Consider the following 12,626-nt stretch of genomic DNA (forward strand, 5'->3'; position numbering starts at 1 on the left):
AGCCTTGGCAGGACTAATGGGGATCCATAATAAACCCAGGAAGAGTAGCTGCTGCCTTGGCAGGAACTAATGGGGATCCATAATAAACCCCAAGGAAGAGGCTGCTGCCTTGGGCAGGAACTAATGGGGATCATAATAAACCCCAGGAAGAGTAGCTGCTGCTTGGCAGGAACTAATGGGGATCCATAATAAACCCAGGAAGAGTAGCTGTGCCTTGGCAGGAACTAATGGGGATCCATAATAAACCCCAGGAAGAGTAGCTGCTGCTTGGAGGAACTAATGGGGATCCATAATAAACCCCAGGAAGAGTAGCTGCTGCCTTGGCAGGAACTAATGGGGATCCATAATAAACCCCAGGAAGAGTAGCTTCTGCCTTGGCAGGAAAATGGGGATCCATAATAAACCCAGGAAGAGTAGCTGATGCCTTGGAAGGAACTAATGGGGATCCATAATAAACCCCAGGAAGAGTAGCTGCTGCCTTGGCAGGAAACTAATGGGGACTCATATAAACCCAGGAAGAGTAGCTGCTGCCTTGGCAGGAACTAATGGGGATCCATAATAAACCCCAGGAAGAGTAGCTGCTGCCTTGGCAGGAACTAATGGGGATAAATAAACCCCAGGAAGAGTAGCTGCTGCCTTGGCAGGAACTATAGGGGATCCATAATAAATCCCAGGAAGAGTAGCTGCTGCTTGAGCAGGAACTAATGGGGATCCATAATAAACCCCAGGAAGAGTAGCTGCTGCCTTGACAGGAACTAATGGGGATCCATAATAAACCCAGGAAGAGTAGCTGCTGCCCTTGGCAAGGAACTAATGGGGATCCATAATAAACCCAGGAAGAGTAGCTGCTGCCTTGGCGGAACTAATGGGATCCATAATAAACCCCAGGAAGAGTAGCTGCTGCCTTGGCAGGAACTAATGGGGATCCATAATAAATCCCAGGAAGGTAGCTGCTGCCTTGGCAGGAACTAATGGGGATCCATAATAAACCCAGGAAGAGTAGCTGCTGCCTTGGCAGGAACTAATGGGATCCATAATAAACCCCAGGAAGAGTAGCTGCTGCCTTGGCAGGAACTAATGGGGATCCATAATAAACCCCAGGAAGAGTAGCTGCTGCCTTGGAGAACTAATGGGATCCATAATAACCCCAGGAAGAGTAGCTGCTGCCTTGGCAGGAACTAATGGGGATCCATAATAAACCCAAGAAGAGTAGCTGCTGCCTTGGCAGGAACTAATGGGGTCCATAATAAACCCAGGAAGAGTAGCTGCTGCCTTGGCAGGAACTAATGGGGATCCATAATAAACCCCAGGAGAGTAGCTGCTGCCTTGGCAGGAACTAATGGGGATCCATAATAAACCCCAGGAAGAGTAGCTGCTGCTTGAGGAACTAATGGGGATCCATAATAAACCCCAGGAAGAGTAGCTGCTGCCTTGGCAGGAACTAATGGGGATCCATAATAAACCCCAGGAAGAGTAGCTGCTGCCTGGCAGGAACTAATGGGGATCCATAATAAACCCCAGGAAGAGTAGCTGTGCCTTGCAGGAACTAATATGGGATCCATAATAAACCCCAGGAAGAGTAGCTGCTGCCTTGGCAGGAACTAATGGGGATCCATAATAAACCCCAGGAAGAGTAGCTGCTGCCTCGGCAGGAACTAATGGGGATCCATAATAAACCCCAGGAAGAGTAGCTGCTGCCTTGGCAGGAACTAATGGGGATCATAATAAACCCCAGGAAGAGAAGCTGATGCCTTGGCAGAACTAGTGGGGATCCATATTAAATACAAATACAAGTGTAACTTTAGTATGCCTACTATGGTACCATGTTACCGTGTTGTTGGGTTACCGTGTTACTGTGCTACCATGTTATTGTGTTACTGTGTTGTTGCGTTACCATTTATGTGTTACCATGTTACCGTGTTGTTGCGTTACCATGTTACTGTGTTGTTGCGTTACATTTTACTGTGTTACCGTGTTGTTGCTTTACCATGTACTGTGTTACTGTGTTGTTGCTTTAACCATGTTACTGTGTTACTGTGTTGTTGCTTTACCATGTTACTGTGTTACCATGTTACTTGTTACTGTGTTGTTGCTTTACCATGTTACTGTGTTACTGTGTTGTTGCTTTAACCATGTTATTGTTACTGTTACTGTGTTTGTTGTGCTTTACCATGTTACTGTGTTACCATGTTACTGTGTTACTGTGTTGTTGCTTTACCATGTTACTGTGTACCATGTTACTGTGCTGTTTTGTTGCTTACATGTTACTGTGTTGTTGCTTTACCATGTTACTGTGGTTACCATGTTACTGTGTTACTGTGTTGTTGTTACCACTGTTACTGTGTTGTTGCTTTCCATGTTACTGGTGTTACCATTTTACTGTGTTACTGTGTTTTGTTTGCTTTAACATTTTACTGTGTTACTGTGTTGTTGCTTTACCATGTTACTGTGTTTACCATGTTACTGTGTTTACTGTGTTGTTGCTTTACCATGTTACTTGTGTTACTGTGTTGTTGCTTTACCATGTTACTGTGTTACCATGTTACTGTGTACTGTGTTGTTGCTTTACCATGTTACTGTGTCATGTTACTGTGTTGTGCTTTACCATGTTACTGTGTTACCATGTTACTGTGTTACTGTGTTTGTTGCTTACCATGTTCTGTGTTACTGTGTTGTTGCTTTTACCGTGGTTACATGTTGTTACCATGTTACTGTGTTACCGGGTGTGTGCTTTACCGGGCAACTCAATAATAGGAAGATGTTCCGGATTTTTGGTATACTCAGTGTATGTCACATAATAATTTGAAATGGCTGGTAATGTAAATGAACATGTAAAGGGATAACCAAGCTTCTCATGCTGTTGAWTGATTGGTTGGTTGATTTCCTGRTCTCTCTCTCCTCCAGGTGGAGATGCTGGAGCGTAAGTATGGAGGCCGTTTCATAACGCGACATGCGGCCCGCACCATCCAGACAGCCTTCCGCCAGTATCAGATGAACAAGAACTTTAAACGTCTCCGCAGTTCCATGTCCGAGAACCGCATGTCCCGACGTATCGTCCTGTCCAGCATGAGGATGCCGTTCTCCTTGGAAGGCCCTGAGAAGGTTCACCAGTCCTCCTCCCTCACCGACAATGGAACCAAACACCTGGGGGCCCTGGTCCAATCAGAATGTAGCGCTGACGTGGGGGGTGTGGTCCAAGGTACTATGAAGTCACCTGTGGTGGCCCAGAACTCTGACTTCACCGACGRTATAACGGAGCTGGAGGACACGTTCTCCCGTCAGGTCAAGTCTCTYGCCGAGTCGATAGACGATGCTCTGAATAGTAGGAGTCTGCACAGGGAGGAGGGGGGGGCGGGAGAGACGAGGCAAGGGGGGAGAGGACACCTCGACCTGGACAAAGACCGAGACAGAGAGCTGTTCTCCTACCAGGTCAAACCCTCCTCACACAGCAGCGCGGAACACCACAAACTGGATGAGATGACAGCATCATACAGCGATGTGACTCTCTACATCGATGAGGAAGAGCCGTCCCCTCTTCCTCTGTCTCAGTCCCTGGACCATTCCTACTCTCCTCTCCCCCTGTCTCAGTCCCTAGAGCGCCCCTACACCCCTCTACCATCGGTAGACCGGCCCTCCTCCAAAGAGTCGGAGCTACGTTTGCGTTCTCTCTCCTGGTCTCTGGTCCATAAGGATGATAAAGGTCAGGGGTCAGACACCTCCTGCCGCAGCACACCCTCCCTGAAGCAGCAAGAGCAGAGGCTTAGGGTCGACCACCTCCCGCTGCTGAGTATCGAGCCACCCAGCGACAGCTCCGTGGAGCTCAGTGACCGTTCCGACCGCTCCATTCTGAAGAGACAGAACGCCTACGATCGCCAGCCCATTAGTCAGCCAGCCAGCCCCAAACTTCCCCCTCCTCACCCCTCCTCCTTGTCTCACCCCCGTTGCCTGCACCCCAAGGGAACCTCATGGGATGAGGATGCTCCCCGCCACCGGCCACGCGCACTAGAGGCCCACCTGGCCATCAACGGGATGGCTAACCGGCAGAGCAAGTCAGAGTCGGACTTCTCAGATGGGGACAATGACAGTATCAACTCTACATCTAACAGTAATGACACTATTAACTGRAGCTCTGAGTCCTCCAGTAGAGAGCAGACCCTCAGAAAACAGACCTATCACAAAGAGACACGCAACAGCTGGGACTCACCAGCCTTCAGTAATGATATCATCAGGAAGAGACACTATCGCATCGGACTAAACCTGTTTAACAAGTAGGTTCAGGACTGAGGCACACACACTAAAGTCTGAGTTATATGGTTGTAATCAGTGATCTGTAGTTGTAATCAGGCGATCCGTGGTTGTATCAGTGATCCGTGGTTGTAATCGGTGATCCGTGGTTGTGATCCGTGGTTGAATCGGTGATATCCGTGGTTGTAATGGTGATCCGTGGTTGTAATCGGTGGTTCCGATCAGTGATCAGTGGTTGTAATCAGCATCCAATCAAAATGTATTTGAGATTATTCCAAACATAGGGTGTAAGGATAAAAGGCATATGTACCTAACTCTGTAGACACCGAAGGAAGTTACCCTGTGAACGGGTAACTTATAATTTAAAATCTTATCAGTGAAGTTAGGTAAGTCGGAAGCTTATGAACCAGAGCTTTGTAAAGAAAAAGAACGTAGTGATGTGAGCTAAGTGACTTTAAAGAGGTCCAGCCAACCTTTTGGTAAAGAATGCAGTGATGAGTAATAAAACTGTCTCTGTGATAAAACGAAGGTGCTGTGATAAACGGCAACCAGGGGCTTAAGAGTAGAGGCAGCTGCACTTTGATAATAGTATCACCATAACAACAGATAGAAAGGTTGATAAATAGTACACCATAACAACAGGTAGAAAGGTTGATAAATAGTATCACCATAACAACGGGTAGAAAGGTTGATAAATAGATCGCCATAACAAGGTAGAAAGGTTGATAAATATATCCACCATAACAACAGATAGAAAGGTTGATAAATAGTATCACCATAACAACAGGTAGAAAGGTTGATAAATAGTATCACCATAACAACAGGTAGAAAGGTTGATAAATAGTATCACCATAACAACAGATAGAAAGGTTGATAAATAGTATCACCATAACAACAGATAGAAAGGTTGATAAATAGTATCACCATAACAACAGGTAGAAAGGTTGATAAAGTATCACCATAACAACGGGTAGAAAGGTTGATAAATAGTATCACCATAACAAGGGTAGAAGGTTGATAAATAGTATCACATAAACAACAGGTAGAAAGGTTGATAAATGTATCACCATAACAAAACAGGTAGAAAGGTTGATACATAGTATAACAATACACACAACAGGTAGAAAGGTTGATAAATAGTATCACCATAACAAACACAGGTAGAAAGGTTGATACATAGTATAACAATAACAACAGATAGAAAGGTTGAATAAATAGTATAACAATAACAACAGATAGAAAGGTTGATAATATGTATCACCATAACAACAGGTAGAAAGGTTGATAAATAGTATCACCATAACAACAAAGGTAGAAAGGTTATAAATAGTATCACCATAACAACACAGGTAGAAAGGTTAATAAATAGTATCACCATAAACAACAGGTAGAAGGTTGATAAATAGTATCACCATAACAACAGGTAGAAAGGTTGATAAATAGTATCACCATAACAACAGGTAGAAAGGTTGATGAATAGTATACACCATAACAAAGGTAGAAGGTTGATGAATAGTATCACCATAACCAACAGGTAGAAAGGTTGATAATAGTATCACCATAACAACAACATGTAGAAAGGTTGATAAATAGTATCACCATAAAACAGGTAGAAAGGTTGATGAATAGTATCACCATAACAACAGGTAGAAAGGTTGATAAATAGTATCACCATAACAACAGGTAGAAAGGTTGATAAATAGTATCACCATAACAACAACATGTAGAAAGGTTGATAAATAGTATCAATAACAAACAGGTAGAAAGGTTGATGAATAGTATCACCATAACAACAGGTAGAAAGGTTGAAATAATAGTATCACCATAACAACAGGTAGAAAGGTTATAAATAGTATCACCATAACAACAACTGTAGAAAGGTTGATAAATAGTATCACCATAACAACAACAGGTAGAAAGTTGATAAATAGTAACCCACCATAACAACAGGTAGAAAGGTTGATAAATAGTATCACCAATAAAAACAGGTAGAAAAGTTAATATAGTATCACCATAACAACAGGTAGAAAGGTTGATAAAGTATCACCAAACACAGGTGAAAGGTTGATAAATATGTATCACCATAACAACAGGTAGAAAGGTTGATGAATAGTATCACCATAACAACAGGTAGAAAGGTTGATGAATAGTATCACCATAACAACAGGTAGAAAGGTTGATAAATAGTATCACCATAACAACAACATGTAGAAAGGTTGATAAATAGTATCACCATAACAAACAGGTAGAAAGGTTGATGAATAGTATCACCATAACAACAGGTGAGAAAGGTTGATAAATAGTATCACCATAACAAAGGTAGAAAGGTTGATAATAGTATCACCATAAAACAACAACATGTAGAAAGGTTGATAAATAGTATCACCATAACAACAGGTAGAAAGGTTGATGAATAGTATCACCATAACAACAGGTAGAAGGTTGATGAATAGTATCACCATGACAACAGGTAGAAAGGTTGATAAATAGTATCACCATAAAAAACAACATGTAGAAAGGTTGATAATAGTATCACATAACAACAGGTAGAAAGGTTGATGAATAGTATCACCATAACAACAGGTAGAAAGGTTGATAAATAGTATCCACATAACACCAGGTAGAAAGGTTGATAAATAGTATCACCATAACAAAACATGTAGAAAGGTTGATAAATAGTATCACATAACAACAGGTAGAAAGGTTGATAAATAGTACCACCATAAACAAGGTAGAAAGGTTGATAAATAGTATCACCATAACAACAACAGGTAGAAAGGTTGATAAATAGTATCACCCATAAACAACAACAGGTAGAAAGGTTGATAAATAGTATGACTATAACAACAGGTAGAAAGGTTGATAAATAGTATCACCATAACAACAACAGGTAAGAAGGTTGATAAATTATCACCATAACAACAACAGGTAGAAAGGTTGATAAATGTATCACCATACACACAACAGGTGAAAAGGTTTGATAACTATTATCACCATAAAAACAGTAGAAAGGTTGATAAATAGTATCACCATAACAACAGGTAGAAAGGTTGATAAATAGTATCACCATAACACAGGTAGAAAGGTTGATAAATAGTATCACCATAACAACAACATGTAGAAAGGTTGATAAATAGTATCACCATAACAACAACAGGTAGAAAGGTTGATAAATAGTACCACCATAACAACAGGTAGAAAGGTTGATAAATAGTATCACCATAACAACAACAGGTAGAAAGGTTGATAAATAGTATCACCATAAAACAACAGGTAGAAAGGTTGATAAATAGTATGACTATAAACAACAGGTAGAAAGGTTGATAAATAGTATCACCATAACAACAACAGGTAGAAAGGTTGATAAATACTATCACCATAACAACAACAGGTAGAAAGGTTGAAAAATACTATCACCATACAACAACATGTAGAAAGGTTGATAAATACTATCACCATAACAACAACAGGTAGAAAGGTTGATAAATAGTATCACCATACAACAACAGGTAGAAAGGTTGATAAATAGTATCACCATAACAACAAAGGTAGAAAGGTTGATAAATAGTATCACCATAACAAAACAGGTAGAAAGGTTGAATACATAGTATCACCATAACACCAGGTAGAAAGGTTGATAAATAGTATCACATACAACAGGTAGAAAGGTTGATAAATAGTATCACCATAACAACAGGTAGAAAGGTTGATAAATAGTATCACCATAACAACAGGTAGAAAGGTTGATAAATAGTATCACCATAACAACAGGTAGAAAGGTTGATAAATAGTATCACCATAACAACAGGTAGAAAGGTTGATAAATAGTATCACCATAACACACAGGTAGAAAGGTTGATACATAGTATCACCATAACAACAGATAGAAAGGTTGATAAATAGTATCACCATAACAACAGGTAGAAAGGTTGATAAATAGTATCACCATAACAACAGGTAGAAAGGTTGAATAATAGTATCACCATAACAACAGGTAGAAAGGTTGATACATAGTATCACCATAACAACAGGTAGAAAGGTTGATACATAGTATAACATATCAACAGGTAGAAAGGTTGATACATAGTATCACCATAACAACAGGTAGAAAGGTTGATGAATAGTATCACCATAACAACAGGTAGAAAGGTTGATAAATAGTATCACATAACAACAACATGTAGAAAGGTTGATAAATAGTATCACCATAACAACAGGTAGAAAGGTTGATGAATAGTATCACCATAACAACAGGTAGAAAGGTTGATAAATAGTATCACCATAACAACAGGTAGAAAGGTTGATAAATAGTATCACCATAACAACAACATGTAGAAAGGTTTGATAAATAGTATCACCATAACAACAGGTAGAAAGGTTGATGAATAGTATCACCATAACAACAGGTAGAAAGGTTGATAAATAGTATCACCATAACAACAGGTAGAAAGGTTGATAAATAGTATCACCATAACAACAACATGTAGAAAGGTTGATAAATAGTATCACCATAACAACAACAGGTAGAAAGGTTGATAAATAGTACCACCATAACAACAGGTAGAAAGGTTGATAAATAGTATCACCATAACAACAACAGGTAGAAAAGTTAATAAATAGTATCACCATAACAACAGGTAAAGGTTGATAATAGTATCACATAACAACAGGTAGAAAGGTTGATAAATAGTATCACCATAACAACAACATGTAGAAAGGTTGATAAATAGTATCACCATAACAACAGGTAGAAAGGTTGATGAATAGTATCACCATAACAACAGGTAGAAAGGTTGATAAATAGTATCACACATAAACAACACATGTAGAAAGGTTGATAAATAGTATCACCATAACAACAGGTAGAAAGGTTGATGAATAGTATCACCCAAACAACAGGTAGAAAGGTTGATAAATAGTATCACCATAACACAAGGTAGAAGGTTGATAAATGTATCACCATAACAACAACATGTAGAGGTTGATAAATAGTATCCACCATAAACAACAACAGGTAGAAAGTTGATAAATTTAGTCCACCATAACAACAGGTAGAAAGGTTGATAAATGTATCACCATAACAACAACAGGTAGAAAGGTTGATAAATAGTAATCACCATAACAACAACAGGTAGAAAGGTTGATAAATAGTATGACTATAAACAACAGGTAGAAGGTTGATAAATAGTATCACCATAACAACAACAGGTAGAAAGGTTGATAAATAGTATCATTATACAAACAACAGGTAGAAAGGTTGATAAATAGTATCACCATAACAACAACAGGTAGAAAGGTTGATACAATAGTTCACCATAACAACAGGTAGAAAGGTTGATAAATAGTATCACCATAACAACAGGTAGACAGGTAGAAAGGTTGATAAATAGTATCACCATAACAACAGGTAGAAAGGTTGATAAATAGTATCACCATAACAACAGGTAGAAAAGGTTGATAAATAGTATCACCATAACAACAGGTAGAAAGGTTGATAAATAGTATCACCATAACAACAGGTAGAAAGGTTGATAAATAGTATCACCATAACAACAGGTAGAAAGGTTGATACATAGTATCACCATAACAACAGATAGAAAGGTTGATAAATAGTCTCACCATAAAAACAGGTAGAAAAGGTTGATAAATAGTATCACCATAACAACAGGTAGAAAGGTTGATAAATAGTATCACCATAACAACAGGTAGAAGGTTGATACATAGTATCACCATAACAACAGGTAGAAAGGTTGATACATAGTATAACCATATCAAACAGGTAGAAAGGTTGATACATAGTATCACCATAACAACAGGTAGAAAGTTGATACATAGTATAACCATAACAACAGGTAGAAAGGTTGAATACATAGTATCACCATAACAACAGGTTGAAAGGTTGATACATAGTATCACCATAACAACAGGTAGAAAGGTTGATAAATAGTATCACCATAACAAAAGGTAGAAGGTTGATAAATAGTATCACCATAACAACAGGTAGAAAGGTGATAAATAGTATCACCATAACAACAGGTAGAAAGGTTGATAAATAGTATCACCATAAACAACAGGTAGAAGGTTGATACATAGTATCACCATAACAACAGGTAGAAAGGTTGATACATAGTATCACCATAACAACAGGTAGAAAGGTGATACATAGTATCACCATAACAAACAGGTAGAAAGGTTGATACATAGTATCACCATAAACAGGTGAAAGGTTGATACATAGTATCACCATAACAACAGGTAGAAAGGTTGATAAATAGTATCACCATAACAAAGGTAGAAAGGTTGATAAATAGTATCACCATAACAACAGGTAGAAAGGTTGATAAATAGTATCACCATAACAACAGGTAGAAAGGTTGATAAATAGTATCACCATAACAACAGGTAGAAAGGTTGATAAATAGTATCACCATAACAACAGGTAGAAAGGTTGATAAATAGTATCACCATAACACAGGTAGAAAGGTTGTAAATAGTATCACCATAAACAGGTAGAAAGGTTGACTGCACAATTTGCTTCATGCTGACTAGAGATAGACGAGATCATTTCTTCGACCTTCATTGATTGGTTGTTGCTCTGACATGCACTGTCAACTGTGAGACCTTGTATAGACAGGCGTGTGCCTTTCATATCTGTCCAATCAATTAAATTTACCACAGGTGGATTCCACCATTCACTCTCTCATCATGGGGTATTGTGTGTATTGCTGAGGATTTTTTAACCTAACACATGTTAGATTTAAGATATGGTTACTGAACCATCAATGAAGGGGGCAGCAGACTTGACAATTGGTTAGTCCCTGTTGATTTCTTGGTATCTATTGCAAGTAAGGCATCAAGGACTTATTTTTCTGTGAATTGCCGAAGTGCAAAAACTTCCCTACCATTTTCAGAGTCAAACGGTACAATTCTAGATCAGCATTCATCCCACACTTAGAGATGGTAGGGCCAGACACTCTTTCAAACAGATTGCCATCGTGTTAGCAATGTTGTCCATAATGGAGCCAGAGTCTGAATGTGTTTTGTTGGGCGAAGAGGAGGAAGTACAACCCTTCAGAGATTTTACCGTTTTCCAAAATGTTGACGGATTGAACCAGGGACCCTCTGAACACATCAGCAACTGCATCCCACGATGCTTTGTTACTTATCTCTCCACTAAAGCCGTGGCCCTTGCAGAACAAGGGAAACAACTACTTCAAGGTCTCAGAGCGAGTGGTGTCACTTATTGAAACGCTACTAGCACGCATCGCTAACCAGCTAGCCATTTCACACCGGATGCATCAGCGATACATTGATTACTACTAAAGACCTATTGACAATATTTTTTGTCACGTTTTACAGCAGGATTGGACTGACTGACTGTGTTATTCTCTGTAAGTGTGTGTGTGTGTGTGATTGAACTGAGCGTGTGTGTGTCTCTGTGTGATTGAACTGAGTGTGTGTGTGTGATTGAACTGGAGTGTGTGTGTGTGATTGAACTGAGTGTGTGTGTGTGTGTGTTGTGTGTGTGTGTGTGTGTGTGTGTGTGTGTGTGCGTGTGTTTGAACGGTCGGCTCTTCAATATAGAACATAACTGGTCCAAAGCTAATATTTAGGTTTTGGATGTAAACCGAGTTATCAACTGTTGTAGTCAGCCTTATATATTCAGAAACGTACAAAAGCATCCAATGTCTAACATTTTGGTTATTCGGACCCGTCCTACCACCCCCTTCTATCATCTCTCAGGAAGCCCCCTACAGACCAGCAGGAGCCTGAGCCGACCATTTCACCCCTTCTATCATCTCTCAGGAAGCCCCCTCCAGACGCAGCAGGGAGCTGAGCCGACCGTTACCACCCCCTTCTATCTTCTCTCATGAAGCCCCTTACAGACCAGCAGGAGCTGAGCCTGACCGTTACCACCCCCTTCTATCATCTCTCAGGAAGCCCCCTATAGACCAGCAGGAGCTGAGCGACCGTTACCACCCCTTCTATCTTCTCTCATGAAGCCCCTTACAGACCAGCAGGCTGAGCCGACCGTTACCACCCCTTCTATCTTCTCTCGGAAGCCCCCTATAGACCAGCAGGAGCTGAGCCGACCGTTACCCCCTTCTATCTTCTTCATGAAGCCCCCTTACAGACCAGCAGGAGCTGAGCCGACCGTTACCACCCCTTTTATCTTCTCTCAGGAAGCCCCCTATCGACCAGCAGGAGCTGAGCCGACCGTTACCACCCTCTTCTATCTTTCTCTATGAAGCCCCTACAGACCAGCAGGAGCTGAGCCGACCGTTACCACCCCCTTCTATTTCTCTCAGGAAGCCCCTTACAGACCAGCAGGAGCTGAGCCGACCGTTACCACCCCCTTCTATCTTCTCTCAGGAAGCCCC

General features: G+C 40.5%; 1 protein-coding gene across 1 annotated transcript in view; it reads left to right on the forward strand.

The window, feature by feature from the left end:
• The first annotated feature begins 2,908 nt into the window (after window positions 1-2,908).
• The window catches only part of LOC112075966 (IQ motif and SEC7 domain-containing protein 1-like), a 12,557-nt gene continuing 2,839 nt past the window's right edge, over window positions 2,909-12,626 (forward strand). The window contains exon 1 of the mRNA XM_070441136.1: window positions 2,909-4,268. Within this exon, the coding sequence (XP_070297237.1) occupies window positions 2,911-4,268 (1,358 nt within the window). The 5' untranslated portion in view covers window positions 2,909-2,910. The remainder of the gene's footprint in view (window positions 4,269-12,626) is intronic.

Source organism: Salvelinus sp. IW2-2015, unplaced genomic scaffold, assembly GCF_002910315.2.
Source record: "Salvelinus sp. IW2-2015 unplaced genomic scaffold, ASM291031v2 Un_scaffold3493, whole genome shotgun sequence".
In the NCBI taxonomy this organism is placed as follows: Eukaryota; Metazoa; Chordata; class Actinopteri; order Salmoniformes; family Salmonidae; genus Salvelinus; species Salvelinus sp. IW2-2015.